Source organism: Colletotrichum lupini, chromosome 3, assembly GCF_023278565.1.
Source record: "Colletotrichum lupini chromosome 3, complete sequence".
NCBI classification, from domain to species: Eukaryota; Fungi; Ascomycota; class Sordariomycetes; order Glomerellales; family Glomerellaceae; genus Colletotrichum; species Colletotrichum lupini.
This window is the reverse complement of record NC_064676.1, coordinates 394,663-422,394: the sequence shown is the minus strand read 5'-3', so window position 1 is coordinate 422,394 and position 27,732 is coordinate 394,663. Positions and strand designations below refer to the sequence as shown.

At 52.3% G+C, this 27,732-nt stretch overlaps 8 protein-coding genes and 1 non-coding gene across 9 annotated transcripts; 4 read left to right on the top strand and 5 right to left on the bottom strand.

Annotated features, from left to right (window-relative positions):
• Positions 1 to 63: 63 nt before the first annotated feature.
• On the bottom strand, positions 64 to 6,346 carry CLUP02_04846 (uncharacterized protein; the record flags this gene model as incomplete). The annotated part of the gene is made up of 14 exons (XM_049283856.1): positions 64 to 2,022; positions 2,075 to 2,137; positions 2,205 to 2,255; positions 2,755 to 3,048; positions 3,165 to 3,359; positions 3,419 to 3,458; positions 3,543 to 3,621; positions 3,963 to 4,020; positions 4,100 to 4,182; positions 4,354 to 4,390; positions 4,417 to 4,651; positions 4,798 to 5,130; positions 5,229 to 5,295; positions 5,377 to 6,346. The coding sequence occupies 14 exons, from the start codon at positions 6,344 to 6,346 to the stop codon at positions 64 to 66; spliced, it is 4,464 nt and encodes a 1,487-aa protein (XP_049140999.1).
• Positions 6,347 to 8,064: 1,718 nt separating this feature from the next.
• Positions 8,065 to 10,617, top strand: CLUP02_04845 (uncharacterized protein; the record flags this gene model as incomplete). The annotated part of the gene is made up of 5 exons (XM_049283855.1): positions 8,065 to 8,240; positions 8,307 to 8,482; positions 8,774 to 9,423; positions 9,547 to 9,726; positions 9,781 to 10,617. The coding sequence occupies 5 exons, from the start codon at positions 8,065 to 8,067 to the stop codon at positions 10,615 to 10,617; spliced, it is 2,019 nt and encodes a 672-aa protein (XP_049140998.1).
• A 64-nt stretch (positions 10,618 to 10,681) lies between these two features.
• On the bottom strand, positions 10,682 to 11,696 carry CLUP02_04844 (uncharacterized protein; the record flags this gene model as incomplete). The annotated part of the gene is made up of 5 exons (XM_049283854.1): positions 10,682 to 10,823; positions 10,887 to 10,939; positions 10,984 to 11,006; positions 11,050 to 11,207; positions 11,290 to 11,696. The coding sequence occupies 5 exons, from the start codon at positions 11,694 to 11,696 to the stop codon at positions 10,682 to 10,684; spliced, it is 783 nt and encodes a 260-aa protein (XP_049140997.1).
• Positions 11,697 to 11,841: 145 nt separating this feature from the next.
• CLUP02_04843 (uncharacterized protein) lies at positions 11,842 to 13,812 on the top strand (the record flags this gene model as incomplete). The annotated part of the gene is made up of 8 exons (XM_049283853.1): positions 11,842 to 11,884; positions 12,015 to 12,089; positions 12,181 to 12,238; positions 12,363 to 12,475; positions 12,545 to 12,692; positions 12,761 to 13,013; positions 13,073 to 13,198; positions 13,252 to 13,812. The coding sequence occupies 8 exons, from the start codon at positions 11,842 to 11,844 to the stop codon at positions 13,810 to 13,812; spliced, it is 1,377 nt and encodes a 458-aa protein (XP_049140996.1).
• Positions 13,813 to 14,169: 357 nt separating this feature from the next.
• CLUP02_04842 (mannan endo-1,4-beta-mannosidase C) lies at positions 14,170 to 15,695 on the bottom strand (the record flags this gene model as incomplete). The annotated part of the gene is made up of 4 exons (XM_049283852.1): positions 14,170 to 14,877; positions 14,951 to 15,277; positions 15,351 to 15,545; positions 15,693 to 15,695. 4 exons carry the CDS (start codon positions 15,693 to 15,695, stop codon positions 14,170 to 14,172), a joined length of 1,233 nt encoding a protein of 410 aa, XP_049140995.1.
• Positions 15,696 to 16,889: 1,194 nt separating this feature from the next.
• CLUP02_tRNA074 lies at positions 16,890 to 16,969 on the bottom strand. Its single transcript has one exon. It is a non-coding gene; the product is annotated as a tRNA-Thr (tRNA).
• Positions 16,970 to 18,536: 1,567 nt separating this feature from the next.
• Positions 18,537 to 19,673, top strand: CLUP02_04841 (glycosylhydrolase family 61-5; the record flags this gene model as incomplete). The annotated part of the gene is made up of 4 exons (XM_049283851.1): positions 18,537 to 18,629; positions 18,684 to 18,833; positions 18,897 to 19,562; positions 19,620 to 19,673. The coding sequence occupies 4 exons, from the start codon at positions 18,537 to 18,539 to the stop codon at positions 19,671 to 19,673; spliced, it is 963 nt and encodes a 320-aa protein (XP_049140994.1).
• Positions 19,674 to 20,537: 864 nt separating this feature from the next.
• Positions 20,538 to 22,295, bottom strand: CLUP02_04840 (uncharacterized protein; the record flags this gene model as incomplete). Its single annotated transcript, XM_049283850.1, has 1 exon — positions 20,538 to 22,295. One exon carries the CDS (start codon positions 22,293 to 22,295, stop codon positions 20,538 to 20,540), a length of 1,758 nt encoding a protein of 585 aa, XP_049140993.1.
• Positions 22,296 to 23,620: 1,325 nt separating this feature from the next.
• On the top strand, positions 23,621 to 27,730 carry CLUP02_04839 (uncharacterized protein; the record flags this gene model as incomplete). The annotated part of the gene is made up of 5 exons (XM_049283849.1): positions 23,621 to 24,266; positions 24,345 to 24,377; positions 24,682 to 24,706; positions 24,781 to 25,371; positions 25,432 to 27,730. 5 exons carry the CDS (start codon positions 23,621 to 23,623, stop codon positions 27,728 to 27,730), a joined length of 3,594 nt encoding a protein of 1,197 aa, XP_049140992.1.
• Positions 27,731 to 27,732: the final 2 nt, after the last annotated feature.

The window sequence follows — 27,732 nt, the reverse complement described above, 5'->3', positions numbered from 1 at the left end:
TCTCATGGCCGAATAGAATATAATTCATAAAAGAGACACCATGCATCACATTAGCTCCCCAAATTAGCCCATCATCGTCCCGAGATTCTTCTCACGCGCGATATCGAGCCAATACACATCCTCCTCACCAGCATCCAGCGCCGCCCACGTATGATCAATCAACTCAGAAATGACCCGACTCTTCCGAAGCGGCAAAATGTGCGTATAAGCCGCCAACCGCGACCGCACAAACTTGCGCGCCCTCGCCACCTCGATAGACGCGGGGTCGATATCCAGCACATCCGCCCCGGCCTCACCGTACATAGCATCAGGCTGCCGTAGGTGTTGCGGCTCCCTCCTCAACTCGCTCGAGATTGCCACCATGATGAAAGGCTGTGCGCTTCGCGTCCGGGATTCAAAGGGTATATCTCGCAGGATACCGAGGATGTACATTGCAAGCTTCGTCAGCCACGTCCTCCTCTCTCTCGCCGAGGGGACCTTGTCGCTGTCTAACCCCGATCCCGCGGCGGCAGATATCGGAACCGGACGTAGGAGCCGCTCCCGGTCCCACGGTGCATACCGCTCATTCAACAAATCTGGAAACACGCGGTACAGCTGTAAGAGACCGGTACACCGGTACGCCTCGTCGATAAGCTCCAGATGCCGCAGCGGAGTTTTCGGATCGCCTGGATCCGTGACGCGAGATAGGTCCGGCGGACGATGCGCAAGAAACGCGCGCTCGAGTTGTCTTGCGGAGCGGAGAGCGGCGCGGAAGACGTCCAGGTCCGTCTCGGTGAGGAACTTCACGGAGGCCATGTGTTTTCGGTACTGGAAGATGAGGATGCCCGTGTCGGTGAGCAGTCGGACAGTGGCGTGGGATATGCCCGAGTAAGGGTGCGGCTCAATAGACTTCGACGGGTCCGCCGGGCCGATGGATGTGGTGTGGTGGTAGTCGCCCAGTTGGGTGCTGTCTGTCAGGTAGGCGAGGAGCATGGCCCAGTAGTCCATGGTGTCGCTGAAGAAAGACAAGCTCGCGTCTGCGTCGCTGCCGCACGTCTCGGCGGAGACGTCTTTGAGCATGCTGCAGCTTGCTCTGAACATGTCTGTTGCGAGGTTCTGGGGGCTAAGCCAGCTTGATGTGTGGCCTAGGAGCGTTGATGAGAGAAGCATGGCCCGCTTGTGTGTTGTTGTCATTGAGGTTGATAAAGGTAGCGCCGAGGGTCGATCGCGGATGAGTCTGAGGGCGTCGCCGTGTTCTCTCCGGGCGACGGGCAGGAGGTGCGGAAAGTCTTCTGAGAGGCAGGCGGCGGCCATGCTCTGGATGGTGTGATATAAGGCGCCGGAGGACTGCCACATTGTCTCGACGATGTTGCGCATCACGTTTGTCTTGCTGTCCCATGCGCAGTAGAGCGTGATGACCTCACGGAAGAAGTATTCGGAGAGCGATGTTGGCAGATGGGCGAGCTCTCGTGGGCTACTCGCTAAGAATTGTTTACATGACGTGGATTGAGTATTATCGAACGGGGGCGGAATACTATTCTCCTGAACATTGGCTGCGGAGCTCTCACTCTGGAACAGATGATCCATCTCCCGGTCCTCAGCTTGAGATGACGACGTCGTCGGGCTGTGGCCATCAACAGTCCAGGCTGAGCTAATAAAAGGCGCATCCCAGAATGGCGTTGTAAGATTCACATTCTGGCTGCTAAGAAGCAAAGCGCACGACGAAGCATCAAGGGAGGGCATCTCCTGTGGCAGAGCAGGAAGATCCCACTGTAAGGGATTTGCGAGCCATGGGTCCACGTGTTGCAGCACGTTAGTGTCGACATGGTTTGAGGTTGGCGAAGCGGTTTCGATGGGCTGTGGACTTGTTTGAGATGCGGGCTCTCGAGATCCTCGTTGTCTGGGTGAGCCTTCAGCTGCGGCCTTTTGATCGACGCGGACTTGGTGCTTTCGCGACCAGCGCACGTTGAGGGCGTAGCCGGGGCACTGAATTCCTCTCTCCTCACACCGGGCGCATCCAGGTTTCCTCTCGTCGCATTTGGTCTAGCAGCATCGTGTCAATTTGTGTGATGGAAGAGGATGGGAGAGATCCCACAGTATCCATACCTTTTTCGACTTGCATCTGAGGCATCCGCCCCTTGATTTGGTATGCATTGCTCTGGAGGACTGCATGAAGTGGGGTGAAGCCAAGACCCTTTATACTCTGCGAGTCTTGGTAATGATACAAAGATGATGATTTCCAAGAGTTCGATCTGGATGAATACACGGTTTTCGCCCTAATGACTGTTCAATGTAGTGGATGAGAAGTCAAAGTTGGAGGTTGGAGTAGATAAGTTATCATTGAGTAGACCGACCTAAACCTCTTATCTCATTCGAGTCTAATAAGGTACTCGTAATGAGCGGATGCTAGCGCATCCCGAGACCCCCGGCCCAGCTTTGTGACAATCCCCCGCAATTGTCAACTGCGTCTAACGCGAACCCGGTCATGCGGGGGGAGGGGTCTCTCCGGCAGACGGCAACTCAGACTCAAAGTTTGAATAGCATCGGAACTCAGCTCTTGGCATTCAAGCATCGCTTTCTATCTTTCCTGGTATCGATAGAAAAGGAGGCGTTTTAATCAAGAGTTTCACTCTTCACAGAGTCTTCACCATGTTTTCACCAATCCAATTCACACACCATTCAATACCAAACTCACAGACTACGGAGTACAATTCCTCACTCACTCGCTTACCCGCCACCCCTACCATCCCCAGCCTTAGCTCCAGGCTCTCTCACCATGGTAAACAACCGAATCGCATCCCCTTCATCATCACAAATCATCTCCCTCTCAAACACGAACCCCCACCGCCCATAAATCTTTACATTCGGCACATCCTTACTAGACTCCAAATAACACTTCACACCCTCCTCATCAGCCCGGTCCGTAACAGCCTTCATCATCTTTGCGCCTACACCTTTGCCCTGAGCGGAAGGCAGCACGACCATGATGTTGAGGAAGTAGTATCCCCTAGGGTCGGTCCAGATCTCGCGCTGGGCTTTGGCTTGGGCTTCTTTCCAGATGTAGTATCGCTATATTACTCGTCAGGAGAGGGGGGTTTGCAAAATGAAGATGAGATAAGATGAGATGGGAGATGAAATACCTTGACATTCAACCCCCCGCGTCCATACCACAAGTTATAGTTCACCTGTCCGAACCAAAGCCGCCACCCCTCAAACCAATCATTCCACGTCGGCGGCGCGTCGGCAGGCTGTGGAGGAAGCCACATTGCTACGCCGAGGACCTCATCACTGCCTTGTTCTTTTGCGACGTGGAATATGCCGTTGCGCATGCCCCATCTCATACGCAGAGCTAGGGACTCGTAGTTTCGTTTCTGGTTGAACTATAGTACGGTGAGCATCCTGGGAGATATAGCTTGGCGGAGTTGGGATGAGGGTGTACCTTTGATTGATCGTATACCCAGACATTGTACGGGTCGCCGCTGAATGCTTGTCTGTGAGGCGTAGATCATTAGTATCAAATTTGAACTCGGCGTGGGTATCGTGCCAATGTCTGTAATACTCACTGCACTGCTTTAACCGCCCCTGGAATATCCGCCTCTGTGAGATCCGTAACTTCAATCGTCATCTTAGACGTGGGGTGAACTACCGATGGTGTGTTGGATGGCAATGAGGTACACCTGATCAATGCAACTTAGGGATCTAGAACGAAGTAAATTTAGCGTAAGTGTCGCGTGAAATCAAAAGCAATAATCTCAGCCAGATTCAATCATTCAACGTGAGATTCAATTGGCATAAAGACCAGATCAATTCCCTTGCCGGCTGATAACTACAAAGCAAGCCCCCAATCTCCAGGTCGCGTGTGGTCTGCGGGGTACAGATAGTGTTAGTTCAGAAAGACTATCAAAGGGAGATAAGATCGCATAGACTTTCCGCGAAAGGCAAGGCGGGAAGCTCGGCGCAAGCTCAAGCATGCCAAACCTCACTCACCCCGCGTGCCGGCGCCAACTCGGCTCCTCCGCAGATGAGAATTCGAGACTGGGACTGAGAAAGAGAGAGAGAGTTCTCTTTGTCAAGGACCCCTGAACTCCAACCACATTCCACACTTATATCACCTGGCTACGGTAGGCAGACCGACAACGGGACCCTTGGACTTCCTCTCACTTCCCCGCAGAGCTATCCGTGGATCATCCGCCCAACGGGAACCTGTGCGACAATCCGAACACGTCTGAACCTACATATAACCTTTCCCTTCCCTCCTACCGGAGTGACGTCGGATGGGTGGCGAGAGAACAAACACTTGGCCACTGCATTTTTCTCACTTCTATTTCTATTTCTCCAATGTCGCATGTTTTAATTTTCAGCCAGACAAGGCACGCGTCAGTGAGGCAGGCGCAGCCGGCGCTGAGGCCAGCTTCGTCCGACTCAAGTGAGCGACACCCAGTTGGTGAAAATCAAAATCAATTGCTGTTGCTGTTGAGGGAAAATGAGTTTGAAGATGTGATATGCCATTGGTATTCGCTTAATTATGATTATTTTAGATATGCAATGCTCATTCGCCATGAGGAATGTGTCAAAAGCCCACCAGAAACCTGTGGTGGACGGGGGAAGGTCGTTGGAGGCTCGCTCGCTCTTTGGGGGAGCCTTCCGATGCTTTCCGGGAAATGAAGAAAATCTCATCTCAACATCAACGTGTCGCCATGCTTCCTTCTATGCATCCTTTTCTTCAAAATAAGGGGCTTCGGTCCTTTGAAACATGACCGATATTCAACCCCCAAAGCCATAAATCCAAACGTTCTCTTTTGACTATTTTCCCCTCACAGATCCTTCTTCTGCTCCTGTGGAATGGGGTTTCCCTTTTCGTCGACAAGACCCTTGGCGCGCATGACCTTGAGGGCGTCGTGGAGGGGATCGAGCTCGGGCTGGGGCGCGCGATGGGAGTCAAAGTAGTTGTCGGCCCAGGTGAAGTACTGGCCGTAGTTGACGGTGAAGTACATGTGGTGGAGGGTGTGGTGGGCGGGACTGTTGATGTACTTTTCGAGCCAGTGACCCGAAATCATGTCGCCGTCGTGAATGAGAATGGTCCAGATTTGAACGAGGACGAAAAGGCCCATGTAGAGGTACTTCTGGATAGGGCAGAAGAAGACGAAGACACTGGAGAATGTTAGTTTTGTTGTTGCACGTGGCTGGCCACCGAATTGAGGCTCAAGTAGCTCCCACTTGGTGATGGTGATTCTTGGGGGTTGACTAACTGGTAGGGCAGAGATTGAACGTAGCCGTCGAGGGGGTGGAAGGCGAGGGCAGCCCAAGGCGTAGGCACTGGATACAGTCAGTTGAGGCCATAGAAATGGGTGTTTGTCAATCAACCAGAAAAAGAAGGAGTGAGATGGGGTGACATACCAATCCACTTGTGGTGTGGCTTGTGAATGTACTTGTAGACGGCGGGGTGGTGCTCGAGGCGGTGAATCCAGTAAATGGCAATATCGTTCCAGACCATGAAAATGGTAGCTGAAATGGCCATCCACCAGAGACCATACTCCTCAACATGGGTGTACAGCAGACTCTTTCCGCGAACCTCGGCGAGGAAAAATGGCAAAGTCAGGATGTTGATAACGGGGACGGCCTTCATGGAGGAGATCATCTCCTGGCGGATCTGGTTCTTGAGGAAGCGCGGGTGATATTCGAGGCGGCGGTCAAAGATGAGGTAATAAGACAGCGGACTGAAGATCCAGTAGAGGGCGCAGGCGCCCAGCTGGGTGATGGCGAGGATGGAGATGGTTTGACGGAGGATACTATCGCGGGGCCAGGCGGAGCCATACGAGTTCGAGAGGTCTAGTGGTGATGATGAGGCAAAGGCGTCGCCGGTCGCGTTGTATGCGCCGGTGTTGGCAGTGGTGGGCGCAGGGACGAAGTAGGCGTAGGCCTTGTCCAGGACCAATGGGTCGAGGAGCTCGAGCGCGACGTCCATGATGGGCCGGCTTTGTGTGTGGCGTGTGGTTGTTCGTTGTTTGTTGTCTCTGTTCGGCAACGGGTTGCGCAGGAGAGTGAGAAAGACGGAGAGACGCAGGTGGTGGGATGCGTGCGGGAGGTTGTTGGGATGGCAGCTATCGGTATGCCAGGTGAGGGAGGGAAGAGAAGTGAATGTAAGAGGAGGCGAAGTGTAGATGGGAAGGAAAGGAATGGCAAAAGAGTCACGTCGCCGATAAAGGTGTTCCGATGAAGTTGCGCTCGCTCGCAGCTCGGTCGGTCGGTCTAGCGGTCCCTCTATTGCTGTTGCTGGCAGCGCTGTTGTTGCTTCGGCGTCTGCTTTCTGCTCAGGGGCAAAGGAAATAGCAGAAACATTTTTGGATCCGTTTATTTTCGCCCACATTGGCACATTGGAGCAAATTAGTCAACCACCGCCCACCCCTCCCACCAAAGAGCTCCTTCCGTGGTGCGCGCTTGCGACCAGTAACATTGGGCGACAAGGGACGGGACGGGAAAGAGGGATGGCAAAAAAGTGCGACCACCTAGGTAGGTAGGTACCTGCCTGCACTGCTGCAGAGGTACAAAATACAACAAAATCAGCACATCAGGCAAGAGGGAGGAAGAAAAAAAAGAAGGGACCCGCCAGATGAAATGATGGCGCTAAGCTTCATCTGTTCATTTAAACGAGGTCGGGCTGATCGTTTTGGCCACTCACAACAGCCTCTGCTCTGCATCTTCCCCTCTGGCGGGGTCTTCCCACCGGTACGTAGTTTCTCAGTCAAATACATGTACACTCCCGGCGCATTCTGGTGCCCTGGTGGTGGTGTCACTTTGGTAGTGGCCGCCGCACTACGCAGTGATGGACATTAGACACACCCATCACAACAGCATGGCAGGGTGCGCCAACGCCGTGCTTGTGCCATCTGATTTGCCAATCCCTTTCTCAAGTACACCGGATCTGTTCCTTCCCCTCCATTACCACCTGTGAGCTCTCCTCAATTGACAGCGCTGATTTGGCGCATTCAAGCAGATTGTTGAGCTGCACACAACATCAAGCAACCGCAGCAATTTGCGACTTTCGGGCTACTCGGTGTCCGTGCGGCGCCCCGAAGACTGAGTTACGAAGTATCAAGGTGGGGCTGATATCGCCGGATTCCCAATGGGATTTCAAGGAGAAATGGAAAGCGGGGCGGATCTCTCGGGAACTCGTGCTGCCAGTCGAACCATTCTGCCACCATTCTTCCATGGCCATTCTCCATCTTCGCCACGGGTGAGCACGGGGAAGACATGTGGATGGCATATCCCAGCATTCAGGATGCGTTATCCTTTTCTGCCATCTGGATTTCCTGTCATCACACTTTTATCCGTGTGGCATATATGGTGTTGATGAGTGATACGCCTCTGGCGCGTCGATCTTGAATGCCGAACGTCTCTCCACTGGACCTTATGTTCAATGCTTCTGGTGTTGCTAGAATACCGCAATCTCAAGGCCCCTCCAGTGACAATGACAATGGTAATTGCTTTTCGGACGACTCAGACAGGGATCTCAAGCAAACACCAGTTTCGCCCATGCGACAGTCTGCAACGACTCGCTCGTTTGAGAATGAAACGACACTGATCAGAGCGAAAGAATCTCCCGTTGGCAAGCTCTCAACAGCGACCCAATTGCTTACAGCTCCTTGATAGCTCGGTGATGATGGCTCTTAGCGCGCTTTTCGTATTCGGATCGCCCAAGAGCTTGGACGCTCCACACGATCGACATTTTAACTCTAGCGCCTCACGGAGTGTGGCAGCAGAACAGGCTGAACAGCTGCCCAATCACGTTAGACAATGAGCCAAAGCTGTGGTAGAATATCTATCCCAAGTCTAGAACGTTGGATGGTAGTTGTCAAAGGCTCTGGCAGAAACTCTACTATCAACCTTCCATCAAAAGACTACCTATGCAGGCACATGGAAATTCGTGTAAGATACCCAGGATTAGGTCAACAATTGATGGTGCTATCAGTGAGGTGCAGTATCATGGCGATAACGTTGCTTATGTAATTGCCATGAACATGCGAGGAAGGAGCCATCGCAGTACTTGCAACCCCCCGTCGCTGCTGCACTGTTGCCTAAGCCCTTATGGGAAGCTCATTCGAGATGAACAACTTCCCTTCTCCGCAAATCTCGTCCCAATTCACTTCATCTTCTCAGACCTCTCCCCCATCGACCTCCGTCTCCCTCTCTGCCCGCCTCCAACAACGGCGCGGAATCCGGCCTCGCAGCGCCAAGATCGGACGTGGGGACCGTCTTCGGACGTTCGTTCCCAAGCCAATTGCATAACACGACCCTCGTTACTCCCACTTGTTCCTGGCGTCGATAAGGGGATACCTAGACAAACGACGTCTCCCACCAGAGCGGTTCGCCGCCGTCGGCCCCGGTTGGTTCGCACCCATCCATCCACGCATATCCAGTATCCGCAAGCCAGCCGAGCCGCGCGATGCCAAATACAGGCAGGCCGAGTCCAAACTGCCACTTGTGCCGGAGCCGAAGGGTCAAGGTGAGAGAATGAGACATCTAGACGCACAATTTCCGTATGAGTATTCAACGAAATCCGAATCAAAACGGGTCCCTCCCGCCCTCCCGCTCCCGCTCGCAAGTGCGTAGCGTCGTCGCGTGTTATACCTACTCTGTGCCTTTGGTTCACTGATGGATACATGTACCTACCTATCGTACCTACTTTGCCTTATACGCGTGAACAATCACCCCAAGTCTCCATCGCCTTGCAGCTGACAACTGGGGGGTCCGGCCGTGCGCGCCGTGCCCGCGGCATGCAAAAAGTGCGATTTAGGCCGACCTCAGTGCCAAAGATGCATCAAGTACGGGGTCCAGTGCCCCGGCTACCGCGACGATGACGGAATGCGCTTTCAGAACGCCGATCCCACCTCGTTTGAGCGACGGAAGAAGAAGAGGAACCACCAGCACCAAGACCAGGACGATGAGGCGGCGTTGATGACCAACTCAAGGACCGGGACCCTACAGATCATAGAATTCACACCTGAATTATCGACAGCGGCATCGATCTCAACCTCGGCGTCCCCTGGGTCGAGCCGCCAACCGAGCCGGCAGTCCACACCTGCCACGAGCGTCACCACTGACACCACTACCTCGACGCAGCTATCCGTAGCACTTCCCGTGCTCAAGACTATCCGTCAACACTGGACTGCCGAATCCATCCCGCTGGTCCTGGGATTCTACGAGAGCCTGGACTTTCTTCCAGGCTTGTTCAGGGGTGCCGGCCAAAACCACTGCCTCGTGCTCACCGGCCAGGTCTTTACCAGGGCCTACATGATTAACAAGTTCCGTCCCAGGGCCGACTATCGCGAGCTGTCCATCGTTCTCGGCCATGCTCTGGCCGCGGTACAGGAGGCTATCAGAAACCCCAAGACGTATACTTCTGATTCAACGATCGTTGCGGTTTGGTTGCTTGGGAACTATGAGGTGAGTGAAGAGGCTTATAACATGCTATTCGCATGACACTCAGCGCAAACCTCGGTGTGCAATGTGCTGGGCTGTTGCTATATTGCTTTTGGCGACCAGGGGACTAAAATAAAATTCTCGCAGCTGATGATTGGCGGGTTGGAACGGAGATCGTTCATTACCAATAAAGAAAGGGGTTCGTCGCCCGAAGTTCCCTGGCACATCCACGGCCAGGGCCTCCTCAGCCTCATGCGGGCAAGGGGGGACCGGCAGCTCTACACCCGGTCCGGCCGTCAAATCTTCTGGGTCATGCACAATATGATTGTAAGCAGGACACTCCAGACCTACCTGCTCTGGTTTACTAAACCCGTATGTTAGCAAGTCCAACTCACGATTGCAAACACACCTTGTCCCCCGGACTTTGAACGCTGGCTCGACATCATCGAAGCAACCCTCCAACCCAGCGAAGGCCTCCTTCTTCACACTGCCCGCTACCTCTCTGCAGCATGCTCCCTTCTATCAAAACTGATCCCGCTAACACTCAGCGGCGATGCCTCCCGCGCCCGGGCAGCATACCCGGCCCTCATTGCTGAGAGCGACCGGGCGGACCTCGCCATGGCGGAGTGGATGCACGCGGCGCCCGAGTTCCAATTCGAACCGGGGCCGATGTGGGGCTACTTCTGGAACTCGTGGCGGAGCGCAAGGATCAAGGTGCACCACATGATCATTCTTATTTCGAATCTCGTCGAGTATGGTGAGCCGTCGCTGGTCCCGGAAGATTACGACGTAGACTGTGGTGGGTGTCCGTTGTTGAACCCGGAAGTCCTTCACGCCCGCCGGGAATTCTGCATGGGCATCATCGCGACGGCCGGTCGAGACGTTGTGGAGGGGATACCGAGGTCGTTGGGCGGGAAAATGCCGGACCTAGACCCGGATTTGCCCTCGTCGTATTTCGATGGCGTGAGGTTGATTTGGCCGCTGAGCCACCTGTACATTCTCCCCACGGCGCCACGGCACCTGCGAATCGTGGCAAGGGATGCGTTGTTGAGAATCGCCAAGGAGAAGGGGATCTTGACGGCGTTGAAGCCGAGGGCGGGCGGGATGCTGTTCCCGGAGGCGGCGTTGAGGGGCATCCCGGTGGATAATCTGGAGGATGTTATTGAGGGCGGCGGAGGAGTGCATCAGATTGCGACCAAAGTTGAGGCGCAGGATTGATGATACTCTACAAACAAGGTCGAATGGGAGTGAGCTCCGAAGCTTGGAGCGCGTATGTTGACTTCTATGAGATCTCCGAACTGTAAAGTCGGGGTTTAGTAACTTCCGTCATCTGGGTACGGACCCGACATTTCGCTGTTTTCTTGTTGTGGGTTCTACGGACATAATCATTTAGTTGTACGGAGTACCCGCCGTCGGCTTGTTCGCTCGGGGTATTCGCCGGTCGGTGCTAAACTCAATTCGCCGATGAACATGACATCAATACTCACCCAAGTACACAGCCCTGCCAGCCAAAGTGGAAAAGTGATGTTCGTGCGCCTACCTAGTTCTTTCAGCTTAGCTCGGGGGGCTCTGGAGGCTGCTTACGCTCGCATAGCTTGCTGCTCCCCCTATGGTCGATCACTGACGATCGCACCTCTGCCTTTTACCAACTTTGCAGTCTGATTGCGCTTAGGCATAGACTATCGTGGGATCGCATGTAAATTTGATCTTCCTTCATAAGAACCCTCTCAGCGAAGGGAAGTCTCCCTAGAGAAGACCATTGAAAAGCGGATGCCGTATTGAATGCGTTAGAGGGATTCAAGAAACCCCTCAATATGTTCAAAGCATAAGACTAGGCACCAACGACCCGCATAATTGATCATGGATCCCAACATTCCTACCCCGGCTCACTGGCTCAGGGAACGAGAAGCTTGTTTCGACGTGTTAGCGCCAGATTTGCGCTGCTGCGGCCTGCGCCGTTGAAAGCGGGAGGTCTGTAGACGGTGTAGAGTTACTGGTGCAAAAGAAAGAGTTTGATCAGTTTGCGGTAGGGTACTGCAGGGCGTAAGCAGAGCCCGGCACTTCTGAGCCGAGTAAGCCTGCCTCATGCCGGAAGAGGAAAACCATTCGACCCCAATTTTTTTTTGCTTCATCTGGGCCCTAAGAGCGTCCTCGAACTTTGAGGTATTTGCGCGGTGATGAGTGGTCGCTGGCGAGACGTGGTGGTAGGATTCTGGCCGTGTGCCGGTTATCCGAGTTGCGAGATAGGGCGCGACATGAAAGTAGGGTATCCTGAGACCATTCCCGAATAGTAGCATTTCTCGAGGTTATGGGGCAGCAGAGTCAAGAGTCAAGACTCTGGTGGCTCAGCCACGGGATTGACGTGCCCTGTGGATTTACATCAATCTGAATGACATGCCTATGTATTACTCCGTACTACGAAACTAAAGGACAATACTAGCAATGAGCTTCTATACAGAAACGGAAAAGATCTTTCCCCGTAGAGGTGATGAGTGAGATGCATCGTTAATCGATAAGGAGGCCTACCTGCTCCCGCGGGCTTAGATTGCGTCTAGATAAGGTACGGCGCTACAACCCCTCAACCACCCCGGCGCTCCGCTGATGCGCTTCGACAGCTTATTGGATACCGCAGCGACCGTTGACTATGGAGGAAGGCGGAGTTGTGGTTAGCGGAGGATTTTCCAGCGAATGTAAGTAAGCGAATGCGATGGATGGGGACGCCGATGCAACGGACGCGCAGGCTGGCGGATGGGGCCCGAAGGCTTGTTTTCTGACTTACAGCTAGCTGCCTATTGAATATGGGGCCGGGGGAAGGAAGTATGGGAGGACTCCCTCGCGTGTAAGGTGGTTTTGGAAATGATATAACTACCGGGCTTGGGAGCTCAAGATATCTGGAGCATTCGAACCATCATCAACCTACTTCACTCTAGAATACGACTAGCCTGAAATACCTGGTCCTTTAGTCTTACTATGCTTGTTTACGAAGCTCTTATCCAGACCCGCGGCCTTCTTCGCGACAATGACAGCAGCTCTAATAGCACCAAGGATACCTGCCCACACATCTCCCTCGCCGAAGGTCAGCATATTCACTCTCACCTAGTCTGTCATTAGGTACCCAAGCTTCTTTTACTAACACCAATTCAAGATGCATCTCAGCCCCTCTTTGGCACCATGTCCTTCTACACATTCAACATGATCCTCTCTGGTAGCTTCGCTGCCGCATCCTGTCTCATCATCTTCACCCTCATGATCCTCCACGCGACGCACTTCAGCAAGAGCAACGAGCAAATCAAGTGCGTTCCCCTCCATTGTCCATAAAAATTACGAACCCAGACACGGTAGAGCTAACAGCAGAAAATAGAATCCTCAGAATCTCCCTCATCATCCCCTTCTGGTCCATCATCTCTTTTCTGTCAATCTGCTTCCCCACGGCCGAGGTCTACCTCCACCCCTGGCTCGAGTTCGTCCAGTCCATCTGCCTGGCCACTTTCTTCCTCCTCCTGTGCGAGTTCGTCTCGCCTAGCGAGCAGCACAGGGATGTCTTCTTCGCCGGCATGACTGTGAAGAATAAGAAGGCTGCTAATGGGGAGGAGAATGGTCTCGAGTGGTATAGGGTTAGTCTACTGCATCTTGTCAAGCACCGTGGAGGGACACATCTAACATCCCATCGCAGAAAATGTGGTTCGCCGTCTTCCAATATCCAGTCGTCGCCCTCCTCGTCGCCATCTTGACCGCCATCACCCAAGCTGCTGGAGTTTACTGTGAGTTCGAAAGCAAAGTACATTTCGCTAGACTATGGGTGAGTCAAACCTTCAGTCCCCGCCTATAACTCATCTGACAACTTCCCCAAAGCTGCAAATCATCGGCACCGCCTCCCTCACCATCGCCCTCATGACCGTCATCCGCTTCTTCATGCAACTCCGAAAAAACCTCTCCCACCACCAACCCCTCGCCAAATTCTTCGCCTTCAAGCTTGTCGTCACCCTCACCTTTCTCGAAAACATCATCTTCTGGATCCTCAAGGACACGGGCGCCCTCAACCCGACGTCCACCCTCACCGACGCCGATCTGCGCATCGGTATCCCTTCCATGCTCGTCTGCATCGAGATGCTGCCGCTGGCTGCGTTCTTCCACTACGCGTACTCGCACCGGCCCTATGTCATTGGCGGCGGGAACACGCGCCGGCCGTTGGCGGGGGATTTGGAGGCGTATGAGCCGCAGACCTATTCTGGTGGGCCCGGGGGTGTGTGGGCGCTGGTGGAGATGTGGAACCCGATGGAGATTGTGGAGGCGATTGTGTTTGGGTTGAAGATGAAGGCGGAGGAGAGGAAGCAGTCTAGGGCTAGGGGGCGTGAGTGGCAGTCGACTAAGTATCAGTCGGTCGAGGAGCCGTATGAGATGGGCAGGAGATGAGGGGGGTGATGGAGCGAGTTTGATGAGCGTTGATTTGAAGCATAGATTGATCATTTCATAGGACATAGATTTTCCCTGCCAGCTGTATATACCCTTGTTTAGAAGTTGACTCGCTTACATGTATTCTTTACTTGTCCACAGTAACAAATGTCAAGTGAACCTAGCTGGTACCTTGGTTTACTTTACACCATATGGCGATCCAAGTTGTGTAACTGAGAATAATAACTTGGCCTAGAATACAAAAGTTCTTATACGGAAGTCGATTGGAGTTTTTCAATGAACGGCCAATGCAATTCGACTGTTGTACAGTAGCTCGTATTACTATATAGGCAAAAATATATACTTTGAACACTATGTCTAAAGGGCGTTGACCTTGGCGGCATGCTCATAAACAAGCGGCTGGGCCTCGGCATCATCCAGGTAGATGGTGAACCCATCATTATGGTTGCGACCATACGAGTAGTTGGAGAACCCGTACTGCCAGTACATATCCGGCATCTCCTCCTCCAGCGAAATCGCTTGCCACTTGCCCAGCACCTCTGTCCTCGGCGTGTCGTCCACCTTGCCAAGGTACTCAAGCCTCTTATCGGCCGTCAACCATCCATACTCCTCGTGCACAACCGGCTTCCCAACCTTCTTCCCAGACGCCGCGTGATCCCGGATCCACTGCTCCGTCCACTCGACCGTCTTGCTCCACCAGTCAGGGTAGGAGTGGAACGTGCCAAAGTCGATATTCGGCAGCGCGAGCTCGTGGTCAAAGTCGCTCCCGTCGGCGCCGTTGTACGCCCAGTCGTCTGATTCGATGTTGAAGCCGCCCTCGCCGCCCCAGGTTACGAGGTGCTTGTTGTCGAGGGACTTGACGTAGGCGCTCATTTCGGTGATCCAGGCGCCCAGGCGCTCGGGCGTGCAGTCGTCGCTTCGGGGGAGGTTGCGGGTGCCGTCTGCGCCGCAGCGGGGTTCGTTGGCGAGTTCCCAGGCCATGATGGCTGGCGAGTCCTTGTAGCGGGTGACCATTTCTTTTACGTAGCGCTTGAAGGCGTCCTTGATCGCGGGGACGTGGTAGAACTAGGTTCGTATTTTGGTTAGCATTCGGGTACCGCAGAGTTCTGTTTGTGGAAGAAAGTTGGGGGTTACTCACGTCGTCGTGGTATTTCCCACCCAGGTTGACCGTGTAGACGTCCATGCCGCCGTAATCGGCCCAGTTGTTGGTGAGCGCGACAATCAGCTTGATGCCGACCTTGTCCGCTGCGTTGACGACCTTGTCAAAGGCCTCAATGTTGATGGTGGAAGTGCCGTTCTCCCATCTCTGGAAGACGATATCTGTGTCGCCAGCACCCTCGCCGCCATACTGGGGTAGACCACCAGCATTGTACGTGACGTTCTTGTCGTTGAAGCCCCATGTGCGGAAGACCTTCAACCCGGCGTCCTTGGCTGCCGTCAAGCCGGCCTCGACATCGGCTTGGTTCTAGAAAGCTTGGTCAGTTTCGTCACATCTTGCTAAAGTCAATCAATTGGGCTGCTCTTTGCAGGTCACATACGTTGTCGAAAGGGAAGTAGTAGGCATTGCTACCCGCAAAGTTGAAGTCTTCGCCATCGAGCTGGAACTTTGTGCCCTTGACCGTGACGAAGCCCTTCCTGATGCAAGCCGCGGACGCGGCTCCGCTGGCCAAAAGGCCAATGGAGAGCAGACCGGAGAGTTGAGGTAGCATTGTTGGATCAATTGACGGGAAGGCCTGCAACCAATTCCAGATAATCCTCTCGCCAGACACGCGAAAAGCCCGACAAGGCGGAGACACATGTTCGCGGCTACGTGCCATATATATTGACCCTCACCCTCGGAAAAGTTTACATCATTGCAGGAAACGCGATCCGAACCATACCATCTGATCCGGGGCGTTTCCCGATTCGAACGACGGAGGCCGTTGGGCCGCGTGCCACGGGTGCGTCGACCGGGGCACGCGGAGGGGAAGTTGGAGATGCCAAGGTGAGGGACCGGGACGCTATGCTGCTTTTAACGCGGAGGATGGTTGTCCGAAAGTTGGGGTCGGGGCAAATTGTCAAATGAGACCAGGCACAGGCGAGGATACATGAATCGAGGTGTGGAATTGGCAAAACGTTCTTCGTAGACGGCTGGGATGCGATCTTACCTGGTTGAAATTCCCACTCAAGATGTCAAAGTGGGTAGCGTCCATGGTGCCATTCCCGCGACTGTTCACTGAGCCCGAGACTCTCGGGTCATGGTAAGTCGCAGATGAGCCTTGACCAATCTGCCCGTAGGCATATTCATCCCTTGGGAAGCGTCGCAAAGGTCAATAAAGCCCTTCGAGTGAACACCACAGAGTTTGACAGCTCCTCGAGCCAACAGTCAAGTACAGCGATCTTCAACTGCAGGCTCAAGCCAAGAGAGACCTAGCGTCAGGGCCATCTATCCGACGGGATGAACTTCCTGCTCGTCCGAACAATTGACATGGGGAATTGGCAAAGCCGATCTCAGTCTCGCCTCCCCAACCCACAATTGTGCTATGTCCCCGCGTCGGGTAGCCGGCTTGTCTTCCTGAGCCTTTCCAGCTGTATTCAAGAACCACCCAGGCTGCAATGCTCTCGATTGCTGCGCCGCCTGCGTCTCCTGGCATCATGCCTTCATCAACATGAGGTATAGTCGGCGCTTCTTGTAACTAACACGTTTACTGGAACGAGAGTCGGAAGATGGATGTGCCTTGGCCATCAAAATACGTTGGGTTACACTTCATCTCATGCTGGTGCAGAATCCGCTTCCAGAAAAGTGCGGGGTTGTTTACTTTCAATGCGGAGTAGCTCTGATTTTGGTTGTGGTCCTTGAAATTGTTAACAACTTTCGCGATGGAGAGAGAATTGGCACCCGTGTAGATAACATAACACAAATCACGACTGTGAAGCCTTGCAAGTCCTATCTGGCAAATCAAAAAAAATGGCCATGTGTTAATGAATGCCTAAAGTTCACGGTAGACACAGTACGCACACGATGATAGCTTAGCGTCTATCATAATCATCGCTATAGCAAAAGTCAAAAAATCAAACTCATCAAGTGAATCATAAATTGCCTCGTGGCGGAATCGAACCGCCGATCTTCTCATTTCACTATTACTAGTGAGACGCTATACCACTTAGCCAACAAGGCTTGCTTCTGTGCGGCCAGAGTGCAGAATATGTTGGGCGACGACGAGTGGGACGATGGGTGGAAGTTGAGTGGGTTTTGAGAATTGGGGCCTGGCAACTTGGCCCAGGACAACCCAATATGGATGGACATGCAGGCCATGCGCAGAAGCGCTTGAACTGCAGAGTGGGCTGAAACCCTCCAGTAGCTTGATCGATTCCTCGGTAAAACCGGTCGATATCGGCAAGATGTATCATTCTGAGAACGTTAATCCTTACATGTACCCAAATCCAAAGCTCAAGTCGAAGGTTAAAGAGAACCTTTCTCTCAATTTCACCAAGCACAACGTGTACTAGTCAGAAGAGTATGACTTAAGTTTGTGCCCAACTCAAGTGGTTGAGCGGGAGAATATTTGGGCTGTTTTGAGACGGAGGCTGCGACTATATGAATCACTGTTGATACCCATCAATCCCAGGTTGTCAACAGGGAGTTCTGAGATACAACAAGAGCATGAATGTTGCGAGCTTCGCACTTACTTTGACTCCTCTCAAAGTGGGAACGAGGGGAGTACTGTTGAAAATACCACATGAGCCGCTAGGAATGGACCGGAGGAGGAGAAGTTAGTAACTGTTCTATGCTTTCACACAGCCTTGACACTGGTTCCGAAAGCTAAACTAGACATCCGGTGGTCTGCTCTACTGGCATCGCTTGGTTTCGGCGATCCAAGGCAACTGCCATCAGAATGCCACGTCAAAGTCAGCCGTGCTGTGATGGACCAGGGACAAGGTATAGCGCCTGTCGACGAGTGCGTGGTTTATGAGCTGCATCAAGGCCACCGCTTAGACTGCCACCTGTCACTTTTTTTTTTGGCCTTCTCCTAACATGTTGACCAAGTTTACTCTTAGCATCTGCTCTGTCAAGTTGCCAATCTCAAGTAGGGAATACAAACAATGGTTGTTTGCGTTACCCAGCGCCCAAAAGTTGCACAAACTCGAATCTGTAGGAATTTTTGTCACTCGCACAATTACTACAAACACAACTTTGATCTTGAGCTCTCCTCAGACTTATCGAGATGGATGCTTTGACCTTGGGATTCAGCCAATTTAAACAAAACGGAACCAAAGCCACAATTCCCGCATTTGGCGTACCAACGACGGGGCTGGCCCTCCGTGATCCCATCCTACTGCCGAAATCCACCAATTACCGAGACTAGTAGACTGCCGCTGACAGCCTTTCAGTAAAAATCTGGGGAAGTTCTGGAGCATGGCACGTAGCATGCGTCAAGGATCAATTGATTGCGGTGTGCCTTCCACGTCCACGGGGTCCTACCTTCATTTACAACACGCTCGCTCACTCGTCAAGTCGCCCCGTCAAGGGTAGTGAGGGATCCTGGCCAAGAGTCACAGCTATGAGATTCCTACGTTGGATCAGACGATTCATTTACTTTCATTACAAATGACCGGGAGGAAAGTCGGTTGAGATGTCGAGTATATAGTAGCGAACCCAGGTTGAGCATGTTGGAGCTATTTCTTGCGCACGCCATCCTCCTTGACATCAGTCAACTCTTACCGTATACCAAGCTTTGATCGTCATGAAGTCCGCTATTCTATCCTTGTTGGCGATCGCGGCCAACCAGGTTTCAGCACACGCGACCTTTCAGGCTCTGTGGGTTGATGGAGTAGATGTATGCCCAAGCCCTTGAAATGGGAAATCGCAAGCTTGTGCTAACTGGTAGTAGTTTGGCGGCCAATGTGCCCGACTCCCGCTTTCAAACTCACCCGTTCAAGACGTCACTTCCAACGATGTTCGATGCAATGCCAACGGCGGCCCAGTTGCTCGCAAGTGTGTGGTCAAGGCCGGATCCTCAGTTGTGGTCGAGATGCATCAGGTACGTTGAACCACACTGTTCGATATGAATGTTCCATGTAAGATCTAACGTCCTCGCTTACAGCAACCCAACGACCGAACATGCACCCAAGAAGCCATCGGAGGCGCACACTACGGCCCCGTCCTTGCCTACATGACCAAGGTTTCCGACGCTACTACCGCCGACGGCTCGACCGGCTGGTTCAAGATCTACCAAGACGGATGGTCCGCCGCGGCCGGCAGTGCAAACGGCGACGGTGACAATTGGGGATCAAAGGACATGAACACCTGCTGTGGTAAAGTCCAGGTGAAGATTCCCTCAGACATCCCCGCCGGAGACTACCTCCTTCGCGCCGAGTCCATCGCCCTGCACGCGGCCGGCTCGAGCGGGGGCGCCCAGCTGTACATGACTTGCTTCCAACTCACCGTGACTGGCGGAGGAAGTGCTTCTCCCGGAACCGTCTCGTTCCCTGGCGCCTACAAGGCTTCTGATGCTGGCATACTTGTCGATATTCACAGGGCCCTGACTACCTACGTCGTGCCGGGCCCGACTGTGTACGCCGGAGGCTCGACCAAGAGTGCCGGTGCTGCTTGCGTTGGCTGCGAGTCGACGTGCACCGCTGGCTCTGGACCTACTGGAACCGCATCGAGCGTGCCACTGCCGACGGCCTCTGGTGGGCTGCCCGGCTGCACTGTTGCCAAGTATGCTCAGTGTGGTGGCGAAGGGTACACCGGCTGTACCACTTGTGCTGTAAGTTGATTTATTCTAAAATCGTAGGAGATTCCTTGATGCTGACGATGCGCAAAGTCGGGCTCGACATGTCAGGCTGTTTCGGCTCCCTACTATTACCAATGTGGTTAAAATTTGTAAGAGCCCGAACTAATGTCAAGGTGCGGGCCGTATCTTTGAACGTCAACTAAGACGTCTTGAGAACGATTGCACCAAGCCCGAGAGACCTTACTATTCTTCAGGCTGGTGAGTTATTCAATTGGGGTTTGCTTTGTTGTATGTCACATACAAGGTTTACAGAGGCTAGTCTGCCAACAAGAGTCTAGCATCACACCATCACCACTTCTCGTGCAGTGCCTCTATCATATGTCCATACACGAAGCCTGATACTTCTAGCCTTAGATGGCTTCATATTGATGACATATGATTTCTTCGACCGGAAGCATGTGATAGTACTCTGGAAGCACGGCTTCCACAATATGGCTCCGTGAACCGCTAAACTCAAGCCTTTTGCGATCCATTAAGGAATGATACTGATATATAATATTGAAGCATGAGTGCTCAACAATAGAAAAAGCACATACTGGACAGTTTAGACAGGGCACGGAGCAGGTTTTCAAGAAAAATCAAATAGCAAAATCAGGCTTGCTCAATGATAATTAGATGCAATCGAAATGGAAGTCTTCCGTCCTGCCCATCTCACTCAGATATAGAGTACTGGATTTGAGTTTATTTTTCCCTTCATGTACTTTCGCGTGATGCATGGGAGACCAAAAGGGTTCGCCGGTGATGTTCAACCTATGATAATCGTCATTCAATTTATGTCGACAAAGTATTTCAATACTGCAAAAACGACAAAATCATGCTACATGATTGGGGGTATAGTACAGACATCAGGCACGCTTTTACATCCCGTACTACCTCCTGGTGATAGCTTGCAAACGCCCCCCTCTCCCCCCCAAAGAAAGTAATTACAGCCCTCCCCTTCTTAGCTTCTTAGAAGTAGCCAACCTCTGGCGCTGTTGGCGGTGGACCCCTTACTTCGATTGTGAAGTTTGGCTGCCCAGGCGCCCCAGTTCTGCATGTTCTCGTTCGTCTTTGGGGGTGTCCTGGCACCTCGACCTCATCTTCCGACCAGTCAACCACTTCTTCACCTCGAACGTCCTCACGTCTGAGGCGAGATGCTCCGTCGCTATCTCGGAATGAAACCCTTCGTGCCCTTGATTGGTCGAATGGTCTTTCCGATCTCAGCGGTTCCGGTGAAGCATAGCCGCTGTCACCGGGAGACAGGCTACCGTGAAGTGGCGTATTCGTATCTCCTTGGAATCGCGGCCCAGAGTGGCTTCCACTCCTCGTTCGAGACTTCCTCACTGTTCCGGTCCAATAGGCTTCGGATTTCTGGGCTTGTCTTTGTTGCGGATCGGGTCCCTGGTAGGGGGGTTGACCATAGATCGTTTGGTTTGGCATGAAGGGGTTGCTAGTTGCGGCAGCATCACTGTCTCTTGGTAGTGGTGGATGGCTGCCGCCAGAGTAAGGAACTTCTGATGCAGCTCGTCGATGAGATGGTCTGTGAGGAGCTTGAAAGCCTCCAAGATCTGACAGCGACTGTCCACGTACTGCCTTCAAGATTTCCTTGGCAGTAGCTTGTATAATGGGGCCAGCATCCGGTTCATCATAGACTGACGGAGCAGGCGTGGAAAAACCCCTAGAGCCAATATCGGAGCGGAGGAGTCGCCTGCTCAATTCTGAGCGCACGTCAATGTCTCTCAGAGCACTGGCATTGTTTTCCAGCTCCTTCCGTACAGTCTTTTTCACCTGTCTGATCAAGGCTGCATCTGATGCCTTTTTCCTTTCGCGTCTTTCTTGAGCTTTCCGACCATCATCCACTTGCTGTTGCCTGAACGCCAGATCTTCCATTCCTCTCTTCATCTCTTCTATGTCATCATCTCGACTTGTTCGTTTGTGTGGCTTCTCCTGTCTTGGCTTAGGCTGCTTCTTCGATCTGGGCGCGCTTGCTTCCTCATAATATCCCTCGACTGGCTGTTGCGGTGCGGGATACGGTGGGTAATGATCCTTGTGTTGACGGGGGAAAGTAGTCTGTGGGCGAGGGCCGGTATAATAAGCATGACTGCGAGGTGTGGCGGCGTACGGATGAGAGTGGACTGGTCCTTGATGCGGTACATAGTAAGAACCGTAAGGCTCGATCGGTGGAGGATATGTAGATGGTGGTGGTCCCATAGACCGGGGCCCGCCCATCGGATTTTTCCAACCAGCAGTATGAGGTCCTGGAGTATAATACGGCATTGGAGGCGCATGAATTGGATATACGCCAGGATGGGGAGGTGGTGGAGGAGGAGGAACTCCGTAGTAGTTCATTGCTGGGCCTTCAGGCTGTTGACTGAACCCTTGAGGCTCGTTGGGACCGGGAGGCGGGGGTTTTCGGTTCGGGGAACCTCTGTGCCGTGAAGGGTCTGCGAAACCTTCTAGGTGACCGCGCCTATACGGGACTGTCTGGCCGGTAGCAAATCTTGCTTCGTGATGAGGGCTCAAGCTATCTGGATCGGCGTAAGTTCCGTCCCATGCAAATTGTGAGGCAAGATCTTCGAAGTTGTCGACTGGTTCTGTGTGACGATGGTGTTGTCTGTAGGATCTTCGTGTTACGTCGGGTTCCGATTCGCTCCAGTCAATGTCTTCTGGAATATCTCCCTGTGGGGTTGGTTCTCTTCGTGAAGAATAGGGAAGCGCTGGAACCATGGTATTGAATGCAAGGTGAATGGGTGTTTGATGGAGCGAAGAATTATTGACTTTCAAAGCATACTGTCAACTGCCAGATGTGGATAATGCGACACGGTCCCAATTTGCTAGAGTCGGGGTGCGTAGTGTGGCTGCTGCTTTATTATATGCGTCATCCCATCCCGAGCCACGCCGCTCCGAAGGGAAACGCGCGGGATAGGCTCGGCTCTCTTCGAAACGTTTTCTTGCCGGTCGGCTTCTGAAGGCCGCCATCGAGCGTTCCTGTCATTGGCTCTGAGGGTGGTTGTTGGTTCGTGTTGGCGGTCATGTGTCGTGCGGCGATGAAAAGAAGACCACCCGTTCGCCGTTTATCCAGCTGCTCCGATTAGACAGGTCGCCGCTCCGGCCGTCACTTGCCCCGTTTCATCCTTGGACACAGGGACCGGACATGACTCTCAAGCAGGCTATACTAGAAATGCAGCTGCCTCATGGACGCCTTGGATTCTGCCTTGAAGTCAACCGGCTTGTCGCAGCTTACATATGCGGCCAATGGCGCTAGATTGGCGCTAATGTACTGCGAGGTGTAGGAGACCACGTCAAGAGGCAGAGTACTTGGTTATACTTGGGTTAAGGCAATTGATCTCTAACACCAACTTACGGAGAGGGACTGACGAGGTTGCGGTAAACGCTGAAGCCAGAGCGCAGCGTCGAGATGAAACCAAAGCTAGTGAATGATCTTGCGACTCAAAAGCTGGACCCTGCATTGAGGCCGCACCTCTTCTAACAGCATTTCCAACTATTCATTCAAACCAACAGAGCGAAACGCTTGTAGAACGTTGCACACCAACGAACACTTCAAGCAGGCTGGCATGCAATATATATGCATGCGGTAAGACTTTGCAGCCGGCCGCTCGATGATGGTGGCAGTGTTGACGTGTTTTGGGATAAGCGACGTGGGGATTTGAGCCAGTAGGATAGCCCAATGCCATCGATATCATGGTGTGAAGCTCAGCCCCCGTGGCATGCTTCTGTTCTTCGAGTCCCCTGCAAGTCAGATTGGCGCAATGATGTGGGCGCGAAATCTCCTTTGTGATTCGTTGGCTCTTCGGCCGAGAGCATGGTCCAAATGCTTAAACATAGAGAAGCTGCTGAATCCGGAACTCTTCTCTGTCCCTGAGTTGTTTAGTTGGAACATATCTTGAAGTTTGCAACTTAGCCGTCTTGATCAACCGCGGCTATTCCTTGATGTCAGTCATAGCACAGTGCTTGAGCCTGCGCATCTATTTCCAGAAACGCTCCAACGGCGGCTATTTCGGATGCCTACCTTGGGCTAAGAGCTTTCTAACATGGATCCTCTGAGCATCACAGCAAGCACTCTTACTGTCATCCAGTCGTTGTTGGCTACGTTCGATGCTATCAAACACATCAAGGGTTTACCCGCAGCCTTCAAGGAGGTGGGGAAAAGCCTCCCACTCGTCGAGAACACACTGCAACTCGCTCATGAAGCCCTGAAAGCCGAGAAACCAGACGCCGCGGCTGAGAAGGAACTTATACCCGCACTGGGCGATTGTCAAAAGCGGGCTTCCACTTTACGCGACATCTTCAAAGACATTGAGGGCGGCAAGAACCAGGAAAAGGAGGCCAAAGAGTGGTCCGCTCTTGTCAAGTTCTATCATAACAAAGTCGTACCATTGGGCAAGGCTCACAAAGTAGAAAGCCTGATGCAAGACATACTCAAAAAGCTCAAGATACTAGCTATTCGTCAGATATTCAAGGCAAGTGCGGAGTTGCAAAAGCAAGTTGGCGGCCTAGAGGATGCAATCCGCTCTCTGTCAGAAGTGGACCCATCCCTCCCAGACTCGGACTTTGATGCCGCGTCTAATAATATCTCGATGAACAACTACGGCAAAGCGAAAGGGTTGGTTTCGACAGGCAGCAATGCGGACATTGCGATGGGAGATAAATATCATTCAGGCCACAACATGTACTTTGGTAGGAGATCAAGAGACAGCGATTCTGACTGAAGGTCTTCAAGTTTAGAAAAGCTGACGACCCGTCAATTCTGTGTAGCAAACCATTACTATCAAACTTCTGGCGCTACTGGTTCGTTTCCATCTGTCCGAACTGATTGTGTCTCCTGTTCTCACCAAAGAAAGTGGACCGTCCAGAACTACATATCGCGGACTGGCTGAGGCTAGTGTCACGCCCGCTGGATGTTGCAAAGATGCAAACCGAAACATTGCAAATCGCTCTAAAGACTCCCGGTGCAGGACATGCAATCATTCAACTGCCGGCATTTGAAAAATGGTGTGCTGGAGAGATTCGGAAATTCTGGTGCTATGGAATCCGTAAGATTATATCTTCGTTGCAAAATGAGATTGAAGACCTAACGAAAGGGCGCTTTTAGCTGGATCTGGGAAAACAATTCTTGCGTAAGCATCGGACTTTTGATCATGACACAGTCCTTCTTCGATCTCAAGAGCCTGTACTGATCAAAACTTCGCAGATCTATCATCATCGATCATATCTCCAATCGAGTGATAGGACATCGCAGCAAGGAAGTCTGTGTCTACTTTTACTTTGACTACACAAAACACTCCGAACAGGGGATTACCGACATTCTATCCACAATACTGTTGCAACTCTTACAAAATCAGGAGGTTTTTTCCCCCGAAACTCAGCGCGTCGTTAATACCTGGAAAAGGACTCGACAAGTCCCAACTGAGGAGGACTACTTCAAAATGATTGCATCGCAAGCGGAATTGTTTTCCACTATTTATTTCGTGGTAGATGCTCTTGACGAATGTCTCGACAGCCCCGTTGAAAACACTCTTGCGATCTTCCTAAGGAGATGCCAGGACTTGCCGAAGAACTTCAGGATGGTCTTCACGTCGAGGCCGGGATCCCATTTCCATCGAATGATAAGCCCAGATCATAAATTTGAAGTCAAGGCCGATGAAGCTGATGTCAAAGCTTACTTCGAAAAGTTCATCGAAAACCACTATGATTTTCAAAAGGTCGTAGAGAACGGCCGCATAGCGGATCCGTGCTTCAAAGACAAGATCATTACAGCAATTATGAAAAAGTCTCAAGGAATGTAAGTCACTGAAGTCATTCAAGAATAGAAGGTACTGAGCATTACTCACATTTGACATAGGTTTCTTCTTGCACATCTTCATATCGAATCCTTGGCTTCAACTCTGAGTCTCGTTGAGCTCATCAACAAATTGTCACACCTCTCAGCAAGCCCGCAAGAAGTCTATCATCAGGCAATGGACCGCATAAAGACGAACTCCGTTTCGAAAAGGATTTTGGCTATCCATGCCTTGTCCTGGGTCGTTTTCGCTAAGAGAGCTCTCACTGTCGATGAGCTTCTACACGCTGTCGCAATTCGTAGTGCCCCACCATCTTCGTTCACCGACAATGAGCCGAGAAAAAATCTCCTGCCTACATCATCCAATATGTGTACGGAAGAAGTTCTTTTATCAGCCTGCATCGGCCTTATCGTCGTTGTCCCCGGTGGCTCTGCATCTGAAAGGACTGTTCGATTGGCTCATGCCACTGCAGCGGAATTCCTCTTGGCTCAAGAGATAATCAGAGATGAGCAGGCTACCTTTCTGGAAACCTGTTTAAACTGTCTTTTCCACGCCTCAAGTCAGAAATCTTGCTACTCTGGGGAAGAGCTCAATAAGCACTGCAAGATGTATCCTCTCTTCCGTTACGCAGCGGCGTACTGGGGACACCACTTCTCCGAGGTGCCCAAAGTAAAAGGAAGTAATTACAAGTTGGCCTGGGACTTTGCATCAGACGAAGTTAAGCTAGGCAATGCATTGAGAACGATGACAGACCCAAGGGTCTCGCACCAGACAAAAGTTTCTGGAGGGCATGTCTCAGCTTACTTTGGGCTTGAGAGTCTGGTCAGGAGAGCGATGTCCAAGGCCACCAATGTTGACTTTAATGCCAGAACAAAAAGCGGAGATACCCCATTACACTGGGCAGTAGCCCATAACCAACAAGATTTCGCGCTGTTTCTGATCAATGCAGGGGCGGATCTCAACATCCAAAACACCAATGGCAAGACGGTCCTACACATGGCGACGGCCATGGACCACAGACACTTTATCAACATTCTCATAGAGAAAAGGGCAGACCTTGAGCTCCAAGACTCCGAGGGATACACTTGTTTGCGATGGGCTGCCCGTTATGGATACCAGAGGACTGTTAGTATCCTGCTGGAGGCCGGAGCAAAGGTCAGCGCGTCTGACAAGGATGGATACACAGCGTTACGCTGGGCAGCACGAGAGGGGTACAAGTCGATCGTTAAGACTCTCATTGACAGAGGCTCATCAATTGAGTCACCGGGCTCAGAGGAGTGGACGCTGATGAGATGGGCAGCACAAGAGGGCCAAGACTACATCATCAGCCGCTTAGCTAAAAGAGGTGTCAGTTTGAATAATTCGGATTCCGAGGGATTGACTGCTTTGAGCTGGGCCGTGAAGTACAAGCGAGAGATGACCGTATGGCAGCTGATCAAGGGTGGTGCAGATGTCAATAAGCCGGACAAGAAGGGAAACCGACCTCTTCATCTGGCTGCACACAATACCAGCGGCGATCAAGACAGAAGCTCTCTGAATATAGTCTGGATACTCTTACAGAACAAGGCCGAGATCGACGCCAGGAACAAACACGAAATGACACCTCTGCATCTAGCAGCAGCCAGAGGAACCGCCTCAACCGTCTGGCTGCTACTCGAAAACGGAGCGAATCCAACTCAAGTTGACACAAATGATCACAACGCATTATACAAGGCCGTAACTGGGCTTCATCTTGGATGCTGCCAGATTCTGATCCAGAAAGCGGAGCATCTCGTCAACTCCAAGGACTTGTCATGGCGTACGCCTTTGCATGACGCGGCCTCAGAGGGGTCCCTCCCGATTGTCGAAATGCTCCTACGCCACGATGCGCATATAGATGCTCAGACCCGCCAGGGTCAGACACCACTTTATCTCTCAATCCTCCAAGACCATCTTAGTGTTGCCGAGTTGCTAGTTAAGAAAGGTGCAAACTTACAGATCCTCAACACCAACAAGCGATGGACGGCTTTACACCATGCAGCATGGACAGGAAGCATTCTCATGGTAGAGATGCTCATCAGTAATGGGGCAGACGTTGACGCGCAGGATCGACAAGGGTACACTGCACAGCATCTTGCGTTTCAGGCTGGACATGGCGTGATCGTGGATTGCCTGAGGGCGAGTGGAGCAGATACACAATACCTGGATCCCGAAAGGTTGAAGTCAAAGGACTTGAATGGAGAAGACAAAGAGAAATCATTCACATCGACTGATACCTCTTTCCCTTTCGAGGAAGCGAAAAGTGCTGAGTCGCCACAAACAGAAGAGCGTCCGTGGTGGAAGGGAGATAGAAGGTTCGCGGCTACTGTGGAGGATGAGTGACC